We start from the raw sequence: 25229 nt of genomic DNA on the forward strand, positions 1-25229 counted from the left end.
AAGGACTATCCTTTCTTACGCTAACACCTATATTTAAATATTTATTTAAGCCAAGACCAGAAAGGAATATAAAAGGTAGGCTATTGCACATGCAGTTCTGACCAGTGTTTCATAGGTACATGGAAAATTCTGCCTTCCAATAGGGAATACCCTGACATAAACATAACAGGACAACTTTTTAGGTAACACGAAGTATTGGACCAAGAGGTAAGAAGTGGTTTCCTGTCACTGTATATGGTGTCCATCGCCAGGCTGAGACAAGTTGGTTCTCTGTAACAGTCCAACATTTGTATTGGGATTACTAGTCTTTCCGTACTCGTCTCTTCCTCAAGGATTTCTTTGTGTTGTCTCCAGAGTCCGCACCTTCATCTGCTTCTTTCATCTGGTAGGCAAGCAAAGATGTCATGTTATGCCAGAACATTTCAAAGTCCAGTCTAATTAAAAAGTAGGGGATTACGTACAGCTTTTGTACACATGGACATTGCCTTGTATGACAGCCGTGTGTAAAACAATCTTTCATGAAACATTTGCAAAGCTTTCATTAAGCTGCTAGCAACCTCATTGGAGTCTTTAAAGGGACCTTCAGCTCCCACTGGGGGAGGTTTCACTTTAAACAAGTTGCCCACCTCCCCCCCCCAGCAACACTTACTCACTTTCCATTTGCTCATCCACAGCTATTGATGCCTGCAGGAGCAAAGAGGAGAAGCCTCATGTAAGCCTAAAGTTGCTCCCGCTGGTCGAACTCACACAGGGCTAGGGACTCCTTTCTTGCACCCATGTGACACTTTTGGTGCTTGCAAATCGGCAGATCAGCCACTCAGCAATGCATTGTGGGAGGAAGGGGAGTGAGTCACATGTCCCTATAGCCAGAAGTACCAGGTATTTCTCTTTGCTCCCACCACTGAACAAAGCAGTGAAGAAGCAAAGAAAAAGTGAGTATGTGCTGCTGGGGAGGGTGGCCGTGCTTCACCCTGTAGTGTTTTCCAAACATTTTCTCAAGCCCCATCAGCAGTTCATACTTTGTGGATATCTACTTGAAATAGCCAAGAAATCATATTTCTACGACACTAATGGCTTTGACTGCTCCTATGAGAAGGTACATGCAAAGCATACACTTTTAGAGCATGTTTACACCATGCACAGACAAGGTGATTTGCCTGCTTTACTATCGAGTCAGTCCACACCACTGCGTTGTGGATATGCAGTACTTGGGTGAATAAAACGGAATGAAATGTCACCTTTTGGAAAAAGAATAAAAGGTAAACAATGCAATGCACTGAAATTAGCACATTGTACTGCTTCTTAACAACACACACCACTAATAGTGTCCTGGTGGTGTAAATGACCCTAAGTAGGACCCGAGGACAGGATTGTATTACTTGACATTTCCATGTTGTTCTCCCATGATGTCTTGTGCTGCCTACACCTAAACAGTCTAGCAAGGTCAAAACATTTCCTAAGAGAAATCTGGCAGCTATCATTGCTGACACCCCTTCTAGAAATGACTGTCTGTTATGTTGAACCACTAACTTCAATGCTTTCATAGTCACTGACCCAGAACAAGTATGTAAATAAGGAAAGTCAGAAGTCCATATCTGCTCTGGGTTAGTAACTTAAAGTGTTAAAGACAGAGTATCAGCACGACCAACTCACTTTTGCAGAATGAGAAGTCAGCAATGGCAGCCTATATGTTTCTTGTTTCTCTCAGGAAAGGTTTGAATTCAACGTGGGTGGTTTTGGGATACCCATTTTATTTAACCTTTTCTTCCAGCACCATAATATCCATTTGCAAATAACAAACTGCAGGTTAAATATATACAGAATTAATGATAAACTATATCTATATCTGACATGTGCTGGTCACTGACCTCATCATCTGAAGACTGATCTACTGCATCACCAATCTCCTCATCTTCTTGACTGAATTCTTCATCTTCCTCCTCTTGTTCTGTCCTTTCATCATCTTCAGTCTCTAGAAAAGGGCAAATCATCTTTAGAATAAAGATATGCTGCCGTATTTCAAGAACAACTTATAAAGTATTAAAGCAGTGTTAATAGACTTTGTAAACTGCCAGTATTCAGGTGCAGGATGGATTTCCTGCAATGTGTGCCTAGCAGACCCACTAACCATCACACCTTCATTAACAACAGCTCAAACGCTCAACATTAGGGCAACGCAATATCTCAAAGGAGGACAGAAGTGAGGAATCACTAATGACTGGCATTCACTGGAGTCCATTTTGTGAGTAATGTAGCATTTTCGCTGTGCTTCATCCTACCTCTAATCTACAGGCCAAAGTATTTTTTTTTTTAATGATAGGGGTTTTATTTTACCTTAGTTTTTATTGCTGTTGATAACCCAGTTACTGAGATTTCCCATCACTTCCTGTTCAGTCACTGGGACACAGAGCAAAACAAACTTCCACAACGGGGAGACAGTGATAAAAGGACTTTTATTGAACAGTGGAGAAGGGTTGGTATCTGCTGTCTATGTCCCAATTAGGAAGCTTCCCCTAAACTTGCTTTGTGATCCTTAACACAAGTGGGGAAAATCTCTCCAAAGGGGGCACAGGTAGCATTAACCATGACAGAATTTCTAACCCTACCCCGCTCTAGCTAAAACTAAAAAACAAATGTGGCTGGATTACCACTTAAATCACTTTGATCTTTTCTGCTTTTTGCTGATCCTGTGGATCCACGGAACCATTACTGATATGACATCACTAGAATAACATTAGGCTGGCCATTCATGGCAGAAAAAAAGAAATTGCATGTAAGGTTTGCAACAATTAGGTGGTTTAATGGTGCAGGTACAAGAGTTTCCTGTCTTTTAAGGTCAAACGGAATAAGGGTGGATTCACACTAGCACAATTCGTTGTGGTACCATTTATTCTGAAGTTTAAAAAAGAAAAATGCCCCTGCACTATAGTACACTCGAATGCACAGAAGTAAATGTGCATTGTGCAAAGCATTCTCAATATAGTGCATGTACGTTTTTTCTTGCATTGACGCAGCTTGAAAGACCAATTCAATATGAATGGGTTGCCTTAATGAATGTCACATCATCATGGTGCACTAATTCACACATAGGCGTGAATGGGTTCTAAAGCTTTTACTGAGTGTGCGACATGTCCATCCACCAACCGAAATAGGAAAAAGATCAATGGCAGATTCAAAAAATTTTTTAGGATGGACTGATGGCTCACAGCCTGTCATTCTAAGGAGGATACTGCCAGGCTTTCTTACCCTTTCTTGCCAGTTGAGCTGCAGCCTGTCTTCTCTTGCAGTGTGTCTGACATTGTTAGTCCCTTTTTGGCGCCCTCTTATGACCAAAGCCGTAAACATCATCATTCTGCAACTACTAGCAAACTCCTGACATCTTCCTGTCTTAGAATGAAGGATCCACCTGATCCCTCTGATCAAAATGTTCAATGATGCTATGCCAGGTCACCAAGTATCATCTATCCCGGTGTTCTACAATCTGAGTCGTCCTGTCACCATAATAGTCAACTTACCTTTGTCGTACTGAGTTTCTGACGTGGCCCCCTCTAAATCTTGCTGGTTCTCCTTGGTCAGATCTTTCTGGAGCTCAAAATCATTTTCATCAGATTCTATAAAATCACTCATGGAGAAATCTGCATCTTCTTCTTCCTCAATTTTCTAAAATGACACGGGAGTAGTTACAGCTGTATGTGCATTGTATTATTGGTGTGTTTCCTCTCTGTGTGTGATTTTCTAGATTTCAGTTGTGCAATTCTTTCTGCAATCCCTAGAAACCCCTAGTTGACTTCATTGTCAACTGAAAATTCCACCACAGACTGTGTTGTTCTAACAGTGAATGCAGAAAACTCCATTTATTACCCCAAATCGAATTGAATGTTATAATCATACGGAATTTCATATAACATTAGTCAGTTCTCTGGATTCATTACTGAATGTTCTGAAAAATGAACGTTCGTAGAAAAATCTAACGGTGCATGGCCAGATTTTCAGTTAATCCCATAAATGACAGGACTGTGGGAGTTCACATCCCACTCTACTAAATTGTATAAGTACTTTACAGCAATTCAGGCTCTCTGGAATCAGAAAGAGGCATGTCTGACAAGATTTTTCATATGAATGTTTGTTTTTCATATGAAATCTACTAATGTACAGCCAGCTTCAGTTGAGGTGGGGTCAGTGGCGGAACTACCGCCGGTGCAGGCAGTGCGGGCGCCCGGGGCCTCAGGCTCTGGAGGGGCCCAGCAAGTTGCCGGCCGCCGGATCGTTATCCAGCGCGCCCCTGGTCTCTCCGCCGGGAGTGTCGGATCATCCGACACTCCCGGCCAGTGTTGTAGCGAGGGGGGGCCGGGGGGGACCGCTGACCTGCGGCATCAGACGCGGCTCTGTATTCGGCCGCTCCTCTAGTGGTTCCTCTGCAGGCCCCTGCGGTCTGTCCTCTACAATGCCTGTTTAGAAGGCTGCGTCTGCCTGATCCAGCTAGTATGCGATTCGGGCTGGCTGGATCAGGCAGAAGCGGCCCTCTAAACAGGCACTGTAGAGGACAGACCGCAGGGGCCTGCAGAGGACCCACTAGAGGTCACCTGATTACAGAGCCGCGTCTGCCGTCTGATGCGTGCGGGCGGGCTGAGATGGCAGATGGAGAGGGACAGAAAAAAAGAATACAGGAGGGGGACCCGGGTGCAGATGGCAGAGGTATGGAGCAGCTGCGGCCACAACAGACCCCCCCAACCAGGAAGCCCCCACGGACCGCCAGGCTAAGGTAAGGTGACATTTTTAACATATAAAAATCATTTTTTTTTTTTTTTTAATAAAACATCCCCATGATCCGATCCACCGACAAGCGCAGTGTTCCTCCTCTCACGCTGCCAGAATATGCATACAGAGCGTGTCGGTTACTATTTAAACCGGCGCGCTGTGTGCAGCTTCTGAGAAGATACGCTATTAGCGCAGCCGGCTTCATCGCTATGCTAATAGCGTATCTTCTCAGAAGCTGCACACAGCGCGCCGGTTTTAAATAGTAACCGACACGCTCTGTATGCATATTCTGACAGCGTGAGAGACGGGAGTCTGCGCTTGTTGGTCGTTCCAGGGATCAGGTGAGTATTAAAGGGTTATTAGATATATGCTAAAAGTTTTTTTTTTTTTAAACAAAACGTTTTAACAGCGGTTTAAACTTACCCCGTCTTCGCTGCGCGCTCCTGTCTGAAAACCCGAGACTGCTCGGGCGGCCACAAAGCATCTTGGGCCGGCGCATGCGCAGTTCGGATTTTCGGGCGGGAGACGAGGAGAGACGCAAGGTAAGTATACGGACGCATGCACCTGCATGCAGACACCGTGGGACAGGAAGTGCCAGCAATGACAGAGGAGTCAGCGCTGGATCGGAGACCCGCCGCACCGACACTTTGTTCCTTAGCTCCGCCACTGGGTGGGGTACCAGGAGTCATACCATTACTCCTGGATCCTGAAGGAACATGTGCCCAAATCAATGAATTAGTGATTTGAGAAATAAAGTGTAACAGATATGATGTACTACAGGGTGTCCTGTAAAACAGTGAGCTGTACAGAAACTGAGAGCGGAGTAACTGTCAAGGTACTCGCAGAGTACCCGCCAGAAATCCAAGAATATTTCTGGAAATTCCTACCAGGACTTCTAGAATGCCTGCCAGTACCTCCCCAATGGTACTCGCAAATCCCTGACAGTACTTCTAATAGCTCTCACAGAATCTCCACCAGTATTTCCAATGGCAGTTTCAGAATCCGTGCAAAAACTTGATGATGCTGGGCATGTTCTCTGATCCAGAGGGGTATTAAGCATCAACGCTGGAAGTGGCTGGTGCTGGGTCTTTAAACCAGCTGCCCCGTTTGGTGCTAAGGGCCTTATTACTGAAGTCTGTTCCTCTCTGCTTGCCATCTGCCTTGACCCCTGCCTGGACCTGACTATGCTCTCTTTTCCTGTCTTATCAACTATTATTGGTTGCTGACATGGACTGCCTGACCACTATCTGCTCATTGCTTGGCAAGACAGTGGCTTACTGCCCTGTGTCTTGGCACCGTAGCCTTTCTGTCCTCTTGGTGGGGTGATCTTAAGGGCCATGACCTGGTACCAGCCCACAGCAAGAGCCTATGTCCACCATCAAGAGCTCTGGTGAAGACCAGCTGAAGCTTGGACCCTGCACCTTGGGTAAGCCGTCATCTGACAGGAGTTGTCGCCCTAACAATGTATAACTCATCTAACTACAGTATCCTGAAATCCGGTGAGACAGTACCATTCTCTGATGTCTGATATGTTTTTTATACTACTTAGTGAACTATGTTCCATAGTTACTGGGCTAACAGCTGTGAACCCATTTTCAGTACAGCATTGTGACAAATTAGCTATTAACTCCTAACCTGCAGTGACGAGACATATTTACTTGGAGGTGTTGTAACTGAAGGTAGAACAACACGTTATAGACTGAAAGTGATAAACCTTTTCACACTATGGATGTACATTTCAAATAAATAACAATACTCATATTATTTTCCCTGTCAGGTTCCATTTATATAAGAGACGCAAAGACCAAAAGATCAAGCTTAAAAGCAAAAACCTACAGACACCGAGAAAAATGACTTTACTGGAACTACTTTTTTTACGGCCCTATAGCCTGTTTAAGTAGTTTCTGATCATTCTCACCTTTCTGGGCCAGCAGAATAGGACCAGTAATCCTACAGGAAGAGCAGCTGTCAGTAAGTACAAACCCCAGAGCCATGGCCTCTCATCAGCAGCAGCTAGAAGCTGGTTTATCATGCCTGGCTGGAGAGAAACAGAATGACAACATTAACTGCAGAGTACAAGAGAAAGCATCTTCCAGTACAAGAAGCTGAACTGGTTAGAACTTTACACTAGACCTCAACAGGAAAGGATCATCAACCTGCAGGCCCTTGGCTTTACTGCTTCATGTCTGTGATGGTGGTTACCTACCACGTCTTATTGGAGACATAAGATCATAGCTTAATGTGTTACCCAAATGCTATTTGTTTTTAGTTTCATGATTTATTTATTTATAAACAAAAAAAGGCTTCATAAAAACACATATATTTCAAAATAACAAATGTAGCTCATTTTGTTAATTTGTTCTACATATCGCTTAAAGTAGAGATGAACCCAAAAAGTTGGTTTTAGTCTTGGATAGATTAAGGGAGGGTTATAACCTTTCTCTTCACTTCCTGTCCTATCATCACAACAGGAGGTGAGAGTAAATCTTTCCAAAGTGAGTGAAATCCCTGGCTGTCATCAGATTTAGTGTCCACATTGGATAGATTTCCCCTCTCTCTCAGGTAAAATGGTCACCAGGACAAACAGAGAGGGTGAATCTCCCTAACGGGGACACAGAAAGAAACAAAAACCAGAGAGGTGTTCCAATCGCTCTCCACTATATCCAAAACTACAAAAAAAGTTTGGGCTTTAGTTCTACTTTAGGCACCCGGGCCTCTGACTGCTAAAAGGAAAACTTCACTTTCATTAACAGTTTTTCCAGCATACTGTATATGTGTCATTTATTTTTGATACCTTTCCTTTTCACCATGCAGCCTATCATGGCTCTTTAAGCCCTCGTTCACACCTGAACGTTTTGTAGCGCGTTCCACGCTCGACGAACGCTCTACAAAACGCTCAAAAATATAAATCCCATTGTATTCAATGGTCTCGTTCCCACCTTGGCGTATTTCCGCCCGTCCCTAACGCGCTACAAAACGGCCCACGCCTGAAAAGGTACATGTACTACTTTGGGCCGTTTTGTTGCGCGTTTCCATTGGGATACAGCCAAGTAGCCTTCGGAAACGCGCGTTTGTCACACGACTTTACCGCGAATCGCTGTAAAAAACGCGCGCCAGTCGCGCAACAGACGCGCATATGCAATACACCTAGGTGTGAACGAGACCTGAGACTAACACATTTCTTTTTTTTTTTGGAATTACAGCATAAATATTTACTTTGCTAGATGCCAACATCACCATCTCCTTGCTCTTGTAATTGGTTCACTGGCTATCCATAACGTCTGCATTGAGGTCAAATGATAGACAGCCCAGTGTATAGAATAAGCCAACGATGTACTTAGGTGACCTGCACAAGGAGTCGTAATTCTGTCTGTGCCCGTTTTTTACATTACGCCTGGAATTTCTACTAGTGAGTTATTTGCATTATTAAAGGCATGCTGATGTTGCAATGTTTCTTTGTATAACACTGGGAGTGATAATGTGATGATTGAAAAGACAGAACATACAGTACCTTACTTAGGCTATTAAATATTTCCAATAAAGCATATATAGCTGACAAGGGTTTATTTTCTAAAAATGGATGCTTTCCCTCTATGTCCTTAGTATAATAAATACTTACATTTTAGTTTTTCAAACATATTTTTGCCTTATTATACAAAAACCTGCGCGGTTTAGCCAAGTTGCTTAAATGCAATCAGCAAAAGGTCCCTGCCAGTACTTATATCACACTCAGAATCATGCCTGTGACCCCAAGAAGCTTTTTAGACCCCACTAGGAGACTCAACTTCTGCGGCTTAGAGCTGTATAATCACTCTTCCTTGCTGTCCATAAACCAAGACCTCATTCAATGGCCAATCACAGCATGCTAATTTTGGGGGCTTTTGTGGGGACAAAGGCAGAGTTCCACATTGGGGAAGTCATGACCTCTACTCATTTGGAACGGTTCTTAGGGAATGTTTTGAAGCATTATCAAAGGTAGCTTTTGGTATTATTATTATACAGGATTTATATAGCGCTAACAGTTTGCGCAGCGCTTTACAATATAAGAAAGACATTACAATCACAATACAATTCAAGACAAGATGGTAAGGAGGGCCCTGCCCCTGAGGGCTTACAATCTAAAAGGGAGGGGGAAGTGATACATGAGGAGGTAGCTGTGTGGGGATGAATTGTTTGAGAACGTGATGGTTGAGCGGTTAGGTTGAGATGGGATAGGCTTCCCTGAAGAGATGAGTCTTAAGGGATCGCCTAAAGGCAATCAGAGTGGGAGACAGACGGACAGGTTGGGGTAAAGCGTTCAAGAGGATGGGAGAGACTCTAGTCAAGTCCTGGAGGTGAGCATGGGAGGAGTTGACGAGGGAGCTGGAAAGCAGAAGGTCTTTTGAAGAGCGGAGGGGACGGTTAAGGTGATACTTTGAGACCAGGTTTGAGATATAGCTTGGGGCAGAGTTGTGGATGGCTTTGTAAGTCATTGTTAATATTTTGAATTTTATCCTTTGGGCTATTGGAAGCCAGTGGAGGGATCGGCATAGGGGAGTGGCAGACACTGAGTGGTTGGTTAGGTGAAGGAGTCTAGCAGCAGCATTCATGATAGACTGAAGGGGGAATAGCCTGTGTAGAGGTAGGCCAATAAGGAGGGAGTTGCAATAGTCGAGAAGTGAGATAACAAGTGAATGAATGAGTAGTTTTGCGGTTTCATTGGTGAGGAAGGGGCGCATTTTGGAGATGTTACGAAGGTGAAGGCGGCAGGATTTGGATAGTGATTGGATGTGGGGAAAGAAAGGTGAGGTCAGAGTCAAGGATGACACCCAGGACCTTGGCATGGGGGGATAGTTGTGTTATCAAGCTCAAGGGAAAAGTTGGGGGAAGGTGCACGGGTGGGAGGAAATATCACAAGCTCAGTTTTTGAAAGGTTGAGATTTAACAAGTGTTGCGACATCCAGACTGATATGTCAGTTAGTAGATAAGTGACACACAAGGACACTGAGGTGATGAGTTGTGGAGTAGAAATATATATTTGAGTATTAGAGATAGAGATGGTATTGGAAACCATGTGAGGTTATTAACTGACTAGGGGAGGAAGTGTAGATGGAGAAGAGGAGGGACCCCTAAAGAAAGAGGAAGAGTAAGGGAGGAGTTAGATTTGTAGGTGACACTAAAGGAGCGCTTAGATAGGTAGGAGGAGAACCATGAGAGAGCAGAGTCTTGTAGGACAAGCGAGTGGAGTTTTTTTGAGGAGCAGCGGGTGGTCAACAGTGTCAAAAGCAGCAGAAAGGTCTAATATTAAGAGTAAGTAGTAGTGGCCGTTGGTTTTAGCTGTAAGTCATTAGTGAGATTTAGGAGGGGGGTTTCAGTGGAGTGTAGAGGGCGAAAGCCGGACTGTAAGGGGTCAAGGAGGTTGTTTTCAGCAAGGTAGCGGCTCAGGCGGCTGTAGATAAGCGTTCTAGGAGTTTGGAGATGAATGGGAGTAAGGAAATTGGTCTGAGATTGTTAAGGTTGGTAGGGTCCAGTGAGGGTTTTTCGGGTATTGGGGTGACTAACGCATGTTTTAGAGGGGAGGGAAAGATGCCAGTAGAGAGTGAGAGATTGAAAATTTGAGTAAGAGAGTGTAGGATAGAGCAAGAGGGTGATTGGAGTAGTGGTGAGGGAACTGGGTCCAGGGGGCAAGTGGTGAGGTGGGTGTCAGAGAAAAGCTTTGTTACCTCCTCTGTGGTGACAGTGTCAAAAGAGGAAAGTAATAAGTGTGATAGTGGGTCTGGTACATCAATAGGGGAAGTTGATTGGACAGTGGCGATATGATCCCGAATTGTATCTATTTAGTTTTTTAAATTATTGGCATTGACCTGGGCAGTGAGTGAGTTAGTGGGCGGTGGAGGTGGAGGACATAGTAGAGAGTTAAAAGTAGAATAGATTCGACGTGGTCTGGATGAGAGTGTGTTAATGAGAGTTACAAAATAAGTAAGTTGGTACCATTTAATCAAGCATTAGTGAAACTCCAGTCAAAATACTTCATGAAACTTGGTCAACGACCCAACAAGCTTGCTGACAAGACAATAATGGAGCAGCAGTAAACTGATCCATTTAACGGTGTGCTCTACCCTCATGTGAAAATTGTAACAACTTCACATTGAAATCCCAAGATCTAATGTACAATTGCCTGGAGCATCAGTTGTAAATAAGTTTACGTTTTGGATCTCAAAAAACATATTTTCTGTGGCAATGTATTGCGTAAATTACTTTTTGCGAACTTCAATTACTATGATTTCTAATAAAGTTCCAAGGCAAAGCTTGTACACCACTGTGCAATCCTTTCAATCATCATACAGTATGGTCTAAACTCTAAACTCTGAACTACACCTGCCTAATGGAAAGCATCTAAATTGGCAGAGTAATGTACGCTTTGTCATCTGCATCCCCAGCTAAACTGAAACATTAATGCTACCTGCTGAAGCTGAATAAGCAAATACGGGAATAGGCAAATACCCGTCATGACTAAAGTGCTATCAGAGGCTTTTGAACCCCCTCAGCAATAATGTAAAAGTTTTAAAACATAACGTTAAATAAAATAAATGTAAAAACACCCAAAAGTCCCCTACCCCCGCATACACGCACATACTAGCACAAACGCGCGTCAGGTGCACTTACCTACACCACCTATCAACCTTTTTGGGTACCGTCGTTTTTTTTGCCCACAGTTTTGAAGCTTAACATGTTTGGTATCTAGTTACTGTACTCAGCGAAACCTCACACTTTATATGTTAACGAAAATTGGGTAGCATATTTGGGTAACATTTTTGTTTATGTGCACTAAAATTAGCATAAGTGTATTTTTTACTGAAAATTTGGGGTTGATAAACAGTTGTGCCAATATCATGTGACAAACAATTGCTACATCCACCATTTCATTCTTCAGTGTCTCTGCTTTTAGGAAATATGCATTTTACGATGAGAAATCACTAAAAACTCCCATTCATGGATGTACTTTATCAAGTAGCTTATCCTGTAAAGTACCTCATTAGCACTGGCTACCAGTTTCTTCAGTCCCCAGCTATCAGAGGCCCAACGGTCAGCCACCTCCTTCTCAGAGCAGATTATGAAGTTGTCAAAGTAGATGTCAGGAGTCATTGACCAAAGTTCCAACCCAATAGCGCTAAAGGTCGCCATTTTAAATGGGTTAAGGTCTTCAAAGTAGTATGGGTTGGGGATTTTACGTGGTTTCCAAATACCCTGTAAAAAACAAAATCAATATCAAAAGCAGGAATAATTTCCAATAGTCACATACTGTGTGAATTCTAAACAGGCGATGTTCTGCGTTTTACCAACTAGCTTCAGTGTAGTCGCTTATCAAATTCTCTCCTTCTCACTGCTTTGTGACTACAGTATTTGCTTACTGAATATATAGACAGCAGTACTAAAATACGTGCATCGTAGATATTGCTGTCAAGGAATAACTTGTACCAGTTTTATCAGAAGATTTAGCTGAAAGCTAAATAAACCTGCAGCTGGGAGGAGAAATCTTTTATGTGTTAGAGAAAGGTAGAACACTAGGTGCTAATCTGTAGTAAGATTTATGTTCATTGCCTGGTAATTTGGGTTCTCAATCATAGGAGGTTTCCATTTTCCCTTGTAATCTGGATTGTCCATGAGAGGTGGACTCCATTCCCCACATCCAGGAGCGGTTTTGCACTTTGGGTTTGGAACCAGAGGGGCTTGCCATTCTCCATCCATGTCAACATTCCTGCCAACAATAAGAGTAAATCCCATTACTGTGATGATTACGGAACATAAGATACGAGGCACAAAGACAGATCGTTGCCTTACTGAGGAACTTTACCCACCAATTTATTGTATCCCAAAACAGTTAACTTTGAAGGTATGCCAACTGTCAAGGTTATTTCAGCTCTCAATCAAACTTTCAAGCCCTCAAATGGTTGGTCATTTGACTGTAAAAGATATGAGGGTGTAGTTCTGCTTTAAAGGAAACCTGTTATCAGAGAAATATCAAGGCAACCACTGATTATTTACTTCTGCAAATGCCAGTTTCCCTAGCTGTCATGATGACTCTGCCTTCTGATCAACTGATTTGGAACAAATAGGAGTGCTACTTGGCTCCGACTTTAATTACTGCATACACGTTCCAGGTTAAAAAGTATTGAAAAAGATAGGAAGCTAACATTATCCGAATTTAAATAAGAACCCCAGTGGAGCAACATTGCAATGTAAAGAAAGCAGGGGGATATACATGGACAGTGAACACTGGCTGATAAAGAAGAAATAAGTTTTCTTCAAAGTCTTTCCACCAGAGGGGGGCAGCAGTGGATATAGAAGTCTTCAAGAAATAGGCTACACAAACCATAGCTAATTCTTCAGAAAACTATACTGAGCCTTTTCACCAAGAGGTACCAACATTATTTTATGTACGGAAAACTGATTACATCCATAAATCAACCCACAATTCAAATTCTGTCTTATTCCGAAGATGGCTTAGAGAGCTTTTGTAATGTGCAACATTCATTTTAGCAGTAGCAGCCAATAAGAATGCTTGCCTTTTCCCTTTGACTAAGCCCAATAGTCTCAAAAAGATAAAAGAAGTCAACACTGATTTCTTACCAGTCACTTGGTTTATGAGCCTCTGGGTCGGACATCAGGTGAGATTCATCATCCAGCCAACCATCTGGTTTCACAGCATTGGGATCTTCTATTTTAATAGGTCCACCTTCATCCCTTTTGTATATATATTTATATTACATGAACTTAATGACAATCAAAATAGATTTCTGTTAACATGCCCAGTAACGGGTATAAAAAAAAAAATAAACGACTTTCTGCTGTTGGATTAGCTTTTACAGAACAGACACATAGACATGATCATATACCACACATCGCCTGGACATTGGCAGATCCTGAAGACAATTTAGGTATCAGGCAATGATTAGTTAAGGTCTGTGGGTACCTTGACTATTGCTGTTGTTCACAGCAATACATCAAATGTCATGTTCTAGATAGAGCAGATTATGAGATCTGACTGGTTACAGCACACAACACCTCCATGCTACTTTATGATTTAATTTAGGGGATAACAGCAGTTCACAGAAAATGATATCAATGACTACTAATTTGTTCTTTTGACTTAACTGCTCTCAAGTATTCATCTATTCAAAATATATTTTAGGCCACATGAAGTAATCTTACCAGTCTTCTGGTTTTACTGCATCGGGATCTGGAATTTTGACCCGCTCATCCCACTCTTCTGGTTTTTTATCCTTTGGATCATCTATTTCCTTTGGCGGATTTAACGGTGGGATGACATCCTCCAAAAGGCTTCCTTGACTAACAACTGTTTGATCAATAAGGATTTCAAAGGTGTTCTCTGGTCTCAGAACTAGATAACAAAAAGAACATCAAACACCACAATCAGCATGGACATCTGGATTTTTACAAAATTCAAATGTTTTTTAGCTCTGAAGATGCAATCTGGTTTCATCTTCATAACACTCCTTACAAAGAAAGCTTAGGTAAAGGTTACCTTATACCTGATTAGAGCTTAAACCATATGTCAAAACAATTAGTAGATCCAAAGATACAGACAGCTGACATTGTATACAAATCTTCATATTTCCTGTTAAACTTGATCTTGATCCTGCCCTCTCACCACTTGAGCCTTCCTATTGGTCAATTAGTGCAATGCCTAACCCTTTCTTTGTTTGCTTTTTAAAGATAAAGTTATGAACAGATTTCTATTTATGGACCAGACAGAAAGCATGTCTCAGCAGGGGACCCACAGTGGGGTAGGGGAACAATCTTATATAACATCCTCAATCATTTAAAGAATACCTGTCATTACAGAAATACATTTGCTGCCATTGCTTACCTCCTGCTGAAAATGTTAGTTGCCTAACTGCCATGCTGTTCCGTTTTCATTACCCCGTAACAGAGTTCAGCAATGGAAGTCTACATATTTGACTGACATCGGTTTCCTGTAATTATCTTCATTTTCATTCCATAGATTCTACATCATCTCCCTCAGGTGTCCCTCTTCTTTAACTTCTAAAGCTGGGAGGTACGGTGAGTGTCTGGAAGGTTAAGCGGCTTTGCTATTTCTAATGGCAGCCCTGTCTGGTACCTCTACGTTTCTTATGTTTTCAGCACACTAGGCTTTAAAAGTTGCCTACACTTGATGTAGAAGGTCCACAAGTGCATATAAAATATTATAGCTAGACTGTGCTATTTTTACGGCAAGCTGTTAACTATACAGAAATAAACATACTCAAAGTATAAAGATGTGTCTTCTTGTCTGTAAAATACTTCTTCAGATCAACATCAGGACGCTTTGCATGTTTTTCATCATAATCACCAATTACTGGATTATTATGCCTGAAGATGAAATGTAGTTTATAATCTTCTCCGCATTTGTCTGGCCCAAACATGATTGTGTATGGAGTCCTGTCATGGAATTCTTCCTGCAGAAGGCACAAAATGAAGACAATGAAAATCTTTAAAAGTTTAAAGAAAGCAAAGGAGTAGATTCACATAGTAAAGCAAACAGGGGGGTTGCTTTACTAAAGGGAAATAGGCAGTTCACTCCGCAAAGGAGTTTTTACATTGTAGGGGAATCTTCTCTTATATTAGTGGATGTGGTGAAAATTCAGTTTGCAAAGAATACCCAATCATATGCAAGGAAAAAAACAAAACAGTATTTTTGCTAGCACATGATTGGTTAATGGCCGTCAAGAGAGCGTCACTCATTCACCAAACTAAGAGGAAATTCCAAAGTGAAATTGCAAAGTGAATAACCTATTTGTGATTAGTAAATCAACCCCAGTGAGTGTAGCAGGCATCTATATTTTACTACCAACCAGGATTGATAAAATTAAGTCACTACTGCATAACATCTATGGTTAAACCATGAGAATGACCTCTAGATATGCACAGATTTATTTTGCACATACAGATTGATAATATATGGCTGCAAAAACAACAAATCAATAGCCATTTCTATCAAATCTATTCTATGCCCCTGTGTAACCATGTTTTACTCCAAGCAGATGAACATTTTTATGTAGAAGAAAGGTTTTACACCCCATTCACACTGAGCGGCATATTTCCACGCGATATCGCTCTATGTAGCTTGTCCAATGCATTTCAATGGAGCTGTTCACATCTCACGGCTCAATGTCGCCTGTAGCTCGTTGCTGTAGCTTGTCGCTCGTACCTGACCCTTTTTTGCGCGGATGTCGCGCGATTCGGCTCCTATAGACTCCATGGTGTCACGCAAAATCGCGCATTACCAGTGGTATTGCACGACTTGGTCGCACAATATCGCGCTACATTTGCACTGCAAAATGGAAGGAAAGAATGATGTCACATCAAGATCGCTGTTGATTGGTTAGAGCCCAATGTAGCAGCGACGAAGTTCGCCCAAAAAAAGCTCTCCCTTCCATGTCGCTCAGTGTGAATGGGGTGTTAAAGATGGTTTCAGCTTCCTCACAAATTGTTACATGTGTAACCATACTGTAGCACAGCAAACCAATGCAAACCATTTTCTCTTTAAAGGAGCCAGAGGGCAAATTACTAGTCAACAGCATTGCCTGTGGTTTTCCTACAGCTGATCTTTTTCCCCCATTACTGACTTCCATGCCTTGTTCTACACTGTGTCTCTGTGTGGAGCTGGTCATCTTGGTAGAGGCAGGGCTTTGCTTCCTCATGTCAGAGCCTCCAGCCGGGAGAAAAGTGAGCAGTATAGTAGTGACATCACCAATTCTCACTTCAATTCTCCTGAGACTAGCAATCAGAGGGGGCAGTGCCTGAGATCTGATACTGCAGATATACAGCTATGAGGCTGTAGGCACAGGTGTGACCAGGCACAGTCACAAATCAGGAACTGCACTGCTATATTTCAGGAGGAATTCAAGACAAAGGGTAGATATTTTGAATACAGCTAAGACACAATTATTTCTAAATGTTCCCAATAACATAGCAAATCTTCAATTCTTGAGCTCAAGTCCAATTTAATGTGTACACGTTTGCTAGGAGATCCATTCCCAGGTCTAGTACTTGTCATGTTTTGTATCTTCTTTCCACTTTTAAAAGGTGTTGGGCCATGGGAGGGTCCCCTAAGCATTCCCACTTTATGTATGTGATGTGATTGTATACTTCAGAACTATGACATGCCTTGCTGCTATGAGCAAGTATGGGCGCTCTGAGATGGATGGAGAATATTATTATTAGGCCCCATTCACATTTTTGGTTCAGTAAGTATAAATGAAGGTGAAACTGCTAAATGCATAATAACATCTGTGCCATTGCAGTCAAGGACACCGTTCACAAATTTGCACTTTTTTTTTTAAAGTCCTGCAGGCAAAATTTTGCTGCATATTTTGACAAAAACAAATCTGCTATAGAGATGAATGGAATTGGATGGAGATCGCAAACATTTTGAAATGTGATAGTGTTAACCATCCTATAGAAAGCTGAGGCAGCTGATGAAGTTCCACTTGCCTCTGCCCATTTACACTGTCAGAAGTCTTCCTTCCTCTCACCCAGAGACATATAGGGGGCAGAACATCAGGCATGGACAGCAAGAATGGCGGACCCAGGACGTCAATCCATCTACCTGAGATGGGTGGTAACAGGGTGCTATCTTACAGGAATAGCTGCAAAACTTGACCATGATCAGGAGTTTAGTGATGACATGAAACTCCCATCTATAGCTCTATATATGGAGGAGTAAATAAGAAAACATGTCTTATAACAAAATAAGATCAACTCACACACCAGATTCAGATTGCTCGAATGTGAGAGGAGCTTGATATATGCCCCTCCACAATCAATGCTGTCCTGAAAATTCACCTCATACCTGGAAAAAATAAAATAGAAATCAGGTAACTCGAACTTCTGATAATGCACAGTCAAGTAACACTTATATGGTGATACATGGGTAATGGTGATGTACAATGTCCGGTAACTGACAACTGATCAGATTACAATTTACTCCGGTTAGATCAGCAGAAGATAAAATCTGATCGGATGGTAGAGGACTTTGAGTAGCTCTTTAAAGTGTATCTAAACCCAAGAACAAAAATTTAATATAAAGCAGCTTACCAGTCCTAAGATGTGGTGGCTGCATTTGTTTTCTTTTTCAAGCTCTTATTTTCCCTTTATTTTCACCGGGTGATCCTTCCAGTACCACACTTCCTGTCCTAGAGTGACAATGCTCATTCATTTTACTGAATCTACAGAGGAGCATCACTGTCACCCCAGGACAGGAAGTATGTTAGGACTACAGAAAAACCTTCCCCTCTCCTTACCTGTATAAAATAGGATGTGTTTTCTGTAGTTTACAAAGGGAAGTGGACAAAATGGTAAGAGCAGAGACAGACAGGCACAGGCAGAGAACACAGGATGTTTTCAGCTCACTAGATGCTAGATTCTTTTTGCACTTACAGAAGATTTATAACAAGACCATTTTAATTTTAACAGACTGAAAGGGAATAAAAGTTCTTTATTAAGGACGCTTTAACCTGGCAGGCCAATTTTTTTTAAAATAACTGACAAAAGCTTTTATTTAATTAAATTGTTCAAAACGCCAGATTTCAGTTTGCAGCAGTTAAATGTAGTCAGGAAGATTAGATTGCAGTTAGAGGATAATGCACTTTGCACATTGCCTAACGTCTGTATTTAATGTGAACTATGGTGTACTGAAGGAGCTAATGATGTAAGTATATAAAGTATATTAACCTATTTTAATATATTTTGACATAAGAAAATACAACAGCTATTAAGCAGCGGTAGAAAGCAAAATGTTTACCATGCACAGAGCTGCAAATTATATTATTATTACGTCCATGAAAGGGAAGCAGATTAACTGAGAATAGTTATGCTTTAACTGAAATACCCTTCTGTTAAACACAGGTTTTACTCTGAAAAAAGTAAAAATAAACGAAAAATGAATGTTACCAAATGTTAAAAAGCAGGGAAGACTGCTTTTTCTTCTATGGTTTTTTATAGTGTGGTGGGGTACATTATGGCCGGGTTTGCAGGAAATAAATATTGTGATGTATACATTAAAAGCAACACAGATATTTACTACACAGAGGAAAGAATTGGAACGGGATATGAAGTCCCTTAGGGCTGTTTAAGGAATGATGTATAGATTTTTTATTATTTATTTATTTTTATTTTTTGTATGTTTGTTGTCTATGTTGGAAATAATAAATATATATTGAAACAAAAGCAACACAGATATTTACTACACAGAGGAAAGAATTAGAATACTCACTGGATGATGAGAGGTTTGTTTTCGAAGGCGAAAGGTTTCTGAAGCTTGGATGATATGGCATGGTGTCTGGCTGTCGACTTCAGGACCAGGCCCAAATCTCCCGACAGCTTGTTTTCTTTTAGAGCTTCTACTTTCCATTCACCTAAATAAAGAAAAATAATGAGCATGAACTAAACTCCAGCTATAAGGATTTATATATACCTACATTGGTCCAGCTTGGCACAATGCGTATACATAAATTATCCCAGAAAAGACCAAGAGGGTCCTGTAAAACACTGTAGTAGCTGCAGCTACTTTAGCGCTTTACAACAGTGGTTCTCAACATTTGTCCCTGGTCATTAAGTCGCAACCCAAGTCGCAATGCCCTGGAATGCACAGCATTGCGGTACCACACGTTCCGGTGCAGGCGATTGAACTGTGGGCGGTTGGTGCGTTTGGGGTGCCATTCGGATGAATGGCAATGCAACGCACCTCCCACACTAGAACGCGTAGTAGGTGCGATTGCAGGGTACAGTGCGTTAATCGCACAGGACTGTTCGATTAATGCACTGTACTAGTGTGAACGGGCCCTCAAAAACACTGACAGACACACACAACCACAGACACAATCTCACACACAACCACAGACACAATCTCATACACATACACGCTCCAAAAAAAATTAATTGTGATTTATTTTTTTAAAGATCAATCTGGTCTCTCTACGTTATGAGAACTGGAGTGGATCTTCAGCCTGCAGTCCAGTGTGGGCTGCTGTGCTGTGATGGAGCTCCATCCATATGTGCATTGCTTGTACAGCTCCCTTTGCACGCCCTGTAGAGGTGCTGGGAGCCAGAATGTGACGTCACTCTGGTCCAGGACCTCTACAGGACATGCAAGGGAGCTGTAAGCAATGCACATATTGGACGGAGCTCCCTAGTGGCCATAGCTGCAGCCCACCACACCCCACCTCAAGCTGACATTCAGTGCCACTGCCAGGCAGCATATTCTGAATGGCTGCTCAGCACGAGAACTTACATTGCTGCGCTAGGGGGAGGCTGAAAATCCTCTCACCCAGAAAAGTGGAAGTCATACGTCAACCCACTGAACACAGGGTCGCTACCCACTTTTGGGTCATGACCCACCAGTTGAGAACCAAGGCTTTATAACATCTTCCAGGTGCTATATTGCCACTGTGCTGAGTGACTTCCCCTCTGCTGTTAAAACACCGCAGGTCACTCGCTCATCACAGTGGCCTTTCAGTGAACGCTTAGTACTTTTATGAATTATTACTAGGTGTTCTCTTATTGGACAAGGGGTAGTACTGTAATGGAGATGGAAATCCCTCCTGGACAGTTGTCATTGGTATAGATGTTCCCAGTGGAAAATTTCACTTCCTCTACCATTGCTTTATGGCCCAGTTACAATGGTCACCAGGATAAACAGAGAGGGTGAAACTCTCCAATAAGGGCATAGAGAACAATATCAAGTCTGACATAGGTTCTATCTCTTCCCTGCTACTTTAAATGAAAGAAAACATTTTGGATATAGATACACTTTCACTTAAAGGGATCCCAGCTGGGCTAGCAAAGAAAGAGTTTTACCAAAGACTCTAGTGGCAGCTTGGCATCATATTCTAGACTTGACTGCTGTCAACTAGCTGCCTCTGTCATTAAATACACTGTAACATCACTTTGTGTAACGTTTACATGCATACAAGCGTACCACGGTAATGCAGCCTATTCGTTGCTAGAATGCAGGAAATAGTTGCATGAGTCACAGCAATTCAAAGGACACAAGACGGGCAATAGCCACCAGCACCCTAGTAACAGAAGGACCCTAGGTGGCAATAGCCACCTGCTTCCTAGCAACAGAGGGACACTAGGCAGCAATAGCCATTGGCATCCTAACAACAAAGTACACTAGACGTAATGGCTGCCTTCTTCCTAGCAACAGAAAGACACCAGGAGGCAATAGCCACCTGTGTCCTAGCAACAGATGGACTAGGGTTGCCACCTGTCCAGGATTCACCCGGACAGTCCAGGTTTTGAATGCTGTGTTAGGGTTTCATGGCAGCTGAAACCCCGACACAAGTTGTCAGGCAGACAGGGGCAACCAAAATTAAGATAGGGGGTTACTGGCCCCCCACTGGAAATAGTCTTGACTGTGATATTTACATATGAATGGGTGGCGCTATTTACATATGAATAAGCCGTTGCTCATTCTCCCTCAAAAAAATTCTTTGCTAGTGTTTAGGTTTTGCTTGAAGAAAAGGTGGCAACCATAAGATGGACTCTAGGTGGCAATAGCTGCCTGGGTCCTAGCAATAGACGGGCACTAGGCAGCAATAGCTGCCGTCAGCCTAGCAATGAAGAACACTAGGCAGCAATGGCTGACAGTGTCCTCACAAGAGAAGGACCCTAGGTGGCAATAGCCGACTGCTTCCTAGTAATGAACAACACTAGATACCAATGGCTACCTGCTTCCTAGCAACAGAAGACTCCTTTTCATGGCTATAATGCAGGCAGTTCTTGTAATACAGTACATTTGTGAAAATGTGTACATGCACACTGTAAAATACGGCCCATCTGCAGGACCATGGATGCAGATATTTCTATTCTGATTTTATGAAACTGAATGCAGCACAAGTGTACTGATCTTTACGTAGCTGTGTGCTTGGGGCCATAGCAAAACATACACCTGCTTTTAGATACCTAAAACAAATTGTTAATGCTGCATTTTTGTGGCTGTGTGTATGAGCCCTTAAAGTAGTTATTCCTTCAATTTGAGTGGCTCTTTGTTATTAAACTTGTAAAAGCAAGACTAGTGTGAAGCGGTGAACACACTATTATCTTCTTCTCAATATAAGGCACATTTATCTGGAAGAGACTGTCCTCTTACATACGTGCCTGGGGGATGACATCTTTATGTATGATGGTGAGCTTTTCATAAATGTAGCATTTTCTAGCTCACATCATGTTGGCACACTAATGGGACACAGCTATGCCGACATGAGGAGAGCCAGGAAAGGAAAATGACGGTAACTATTTTAAAATAATTTTCAGTTTTCCTGGCTCACCTCATGTCGGCATAGCTGTGTCCCATTAGTGTGCCGACATGAGGAGAGCCAGGAAAGGAAAATTACGGTAAGTATTTGATAACAATTTTCCGTTATAATTATATCATCTTAAGTGGATATTATTGGATATCAACAAAGCCAGGAAAGGAAATATATATATATATTATACACACACATATAATACAGCACAAGAGTAGGATGCATTGTTAGCATGTGTTACCATGGCAGGATTTGTTTGTTGTGTTGCTATGGTAAGAAGGAACTGTAATTATTCTGTATAGGAGTCTATGGTAGCAGCCTGCAGGATATGCAGGATGCTTTACTACATCAGGTATCTATGAAGCCATTGTAATGATGATATTGTTACTATATAATTTCTTCAGCAAGATCTTTCTAAGAAAAAACTTGGTGGAAACACATTTACAGAATAGAGATTCCTAACATATTTCTGTATCTGGTACATCATGTGCATCACTCACTCTCTTCCTTTTCCCTGTGTAAAGCTCACCACACATGTTACAATCTGACTGTACAAACTCTTTCAGATTTACCAACAACTATGTAGTGCAAAGGTCATATACTGGTCAACTTTCTTCCAAGTCCTGCTGACTTGGTCAAAATTGGACCACTTAACAAAAGTCCAGCTCCTTCAAAAGTTGTTTTTGAAGGAGCTGGTTCCAAAAATCTTGGCTGAACAGTGATGGCAGCCAGACAGCTGCCATCACTGTTCAGGTATTCTGACAGCACCACACCCACTGCTGTCAGAATACAATAGCCCAGCAAGAGATTACCCCATTTAGCATGGATGGGGTAACAGCATGGATGGGGAACAAGACATACTCATAGTGTAGGGCCAGACTGAGAGTCTGCCTGATTGCATACAGATTGTTTGGTTGCCAGGTTAGGTAGGTTCTCATGTTGCATAGTTTTGGTAAATCTAAAGTTGATTGTACAAAGATTGTATGTTCAGAATGTAACGTGCATGGCGAGCTGTATCCTTCCAATCAGGAGTGTCACTAGCCTATTTGCTACCTTAGCTGGGCGGGGAGATGTATATTGCCTTTACACACTGCAAACAGGACATGTGATCCAAAGAGATGCTGCCTAAGGCTGCAAAATGAATGAATGTGTTAATAAAACTGAAACTACATGCCAGATGCATGAGCTTTGTCCCACAGTAAATCTGATAGTTTAGTTTTGGCATATAATTTATAAGGACTTCCCATTTACAATCTTCAGTTATTCATTCTTGGATGTACTGACCGGGTGACATGTTGGACCATTAATTTTTGCAGAATATGCTATATTGATGGACCTACATACTGTAGCTCGGTTTGATACACTCACTAAAGATCGGTGTCTGTTGTGCATCAAAAGATATAAAGTTAAAAAAGAACTCACATCGATAATCTGCACTATTACTTAAAAGTTACTAAGAAGTATTGACTGGATACATGATGGACCAGTTATTTTCACTCCAACCTTTCGAAGGCTGCGTTCACACCTGACCGTTTTGTAGCGCGTCCTACGCTCGACGAACGCGCTACAAAACGGTCAAAAAAATAAATAGCATTGTAGTCAATGCCCTCGTTCCCACCTAGGCGTATTTCCGCCCGTCCCTAACGCCCTACAAAACGGCCCACGCCTGAAAAGGTCCCGGGACTACTTTGGGCCGTTTTGTAGGGCGTTTTCCATTGGGATACAGCCAAGTAGCCTTTGGAATCGCGGTAAAAAAACGCGTGACGGTCGCGCGACAGACGCGCATATTACAATACACCTAGGTGTGAATGGGGCCTTAGGGTCTGTGTCGCTTAGCTTTGGGCTTGTGTTAATGGGCTAATTCAGATTGCTATTGTGTTGTTGTGTGCCTTTTGCTGGCATTTGAGATTAGTTGGAGATGCTTCTGGGATCATTCAGAGTCCAGTGACGGGGGATTTGACTTGAAGTTAGGGCTGACACCTTATCTGGGAAAAAACATCAGCTTTATGGTCTATTTACTATGAATAGTCTTGCTAAAATTTTTACCAGCCAGGAGGCAACCGCACCTGAAGTTGACCTCCTCCATGACCTCATTCTAACCTGCATCAACTCGCTGATGTCAGACAGGGGATTCTGCCACTGGCGACCCTGCCATTGGTGACCCTGCCATTGGTGATTTGTCAGAATTACTAAGAAGCTGCATATCTCTATGGAATAAATCCCCTGCAGCTCAGACGAGATGTCGCTCCCATGCTAGTGATGGACATTCACAGCATTCAAGCCAACAACAGAGCGACATCTCTCTGCATCTAGTTACAGAGGGTGGATTCCATAGGGGCAGACAGGCAACGTCTGTAGTAATCCTACCACTGATGATGTGTCTATAGCAGAAGAATCACCCGTCTGACATTAGCCGCACGCTACTTTTGCATTTCCACTGTCTTGTATGTAAAGTTTGTTGAGGTCCTAAATACATGTTTTACCCAATTCAGTAGAAATTCAGTATTTAACCATTAAGCAAATGTCAAATAGTTATAACATTTCATTGTTTCTTTTAGGCTACATTCACATTAGGTGTGAAAGTGTCTATAGGGACTCCTGCGGCAGGAACCTATGAATTTCTGCAGCAAGAATTCCAAATATACTGTTTAGAAGTGGCTGCTGTCACCCGTTTAAGTTAATGATCCGGTGACAGTGGCCGCATTTCAAAGCAGCAGTGCTCCGGCACCCCACATGTAATCGTACGTGATACAATTACATGTGGTTAGGGATATATCACTATCCCTGGACCCATCAACGTATCACATTACATTAATTATTACAATTACATGCGGAGTGCCGCTTTCAAATGTGGCCACTGTCACCCAATCAATAACTTGAACCGGTGACAGCGGCCGCTTCTGAACGACATATTTGGGATACCTGCTACAGAAATTTGTAGGTTCCTACCGCAGGAATCTCTAAACACACACTAACACTATAGAGTGAATGAAGCCTTACAGTTTTCCATAAGTTGGCATTCTAGACAGACAGGTTTAAGATCCAGCCTACTTTTACTGTGTACTGTACTTGTATAACTATCCAACCAATTTTACTGACTGAGTTGTAATGTCTGAATGTCAGAAATAAGAAAAAACACATTTGGGTGATATCAGT

The 25229-nt window shown here is 42.1% G+C and overlaps 1 protein-coding gene across 1 annotated transcript in view; it reads right to left on the reverse strand.

Moving 5' to 3' along the window:
• Positions 1–25229, reverse strand: part of CLGN (calmegin) — a 30311-nt gene continuing 5082 nt past the window's right edge. The window contains exons 4-14 of the mRNA XM_018571380.1: positions 19037–19178; positions 17533–17614; positions 15026–15218; positions 13951–14140; positions 13369–13482; positions 12340–12496; positions 11770–11985; positions 6677–6796; positions 3516–3660; positions 1869–1972; positions 1–382 (exon numbers count right to left, since the gene is read on the reverse strand). Coding sequence (XP_018426882.1) covers positions 302–382; positions 1869–1972; positions 3516–3660; positions 6677–6796; positions 11770–11985; positions 12340–12496; positions 13369–13482; positions 13951–14140; positions 15026–15218; positions 17533–17614; positions 19037–19178 — 1544 coding nt within the window. The 3' untranslated portion in view covers positions 1–301. The remainder of the gene's footprint in view (positions 383–1868; positions 1973–3515; positions 3661–6676; positions 6797–11769; positions 11986–12339; positions 12497–13368; positions 13483–13950; positions 14141–15025; positions 15219–17532; positions 17615–19036; positions 19179–25229) is intronic.

The sequence above is a fragment of the Nanorana parkeri genome, unplaced genomic scaffold (genome assembly GCF_000935625.1).
Source record: "Nanorana parkeri isolate BGI_ZX_2015 unplaced genomic scaffold, ASM93562v1 scaffold1747, whole genome shotgun sequence".
Classification (NCBI taxonomy): domain Eukaryota; kingdom Metazoa; phylum Chordata; class Amphibia; order Anura; family Dicroglossidae; genus Nanorana; species Nanorana parkeri.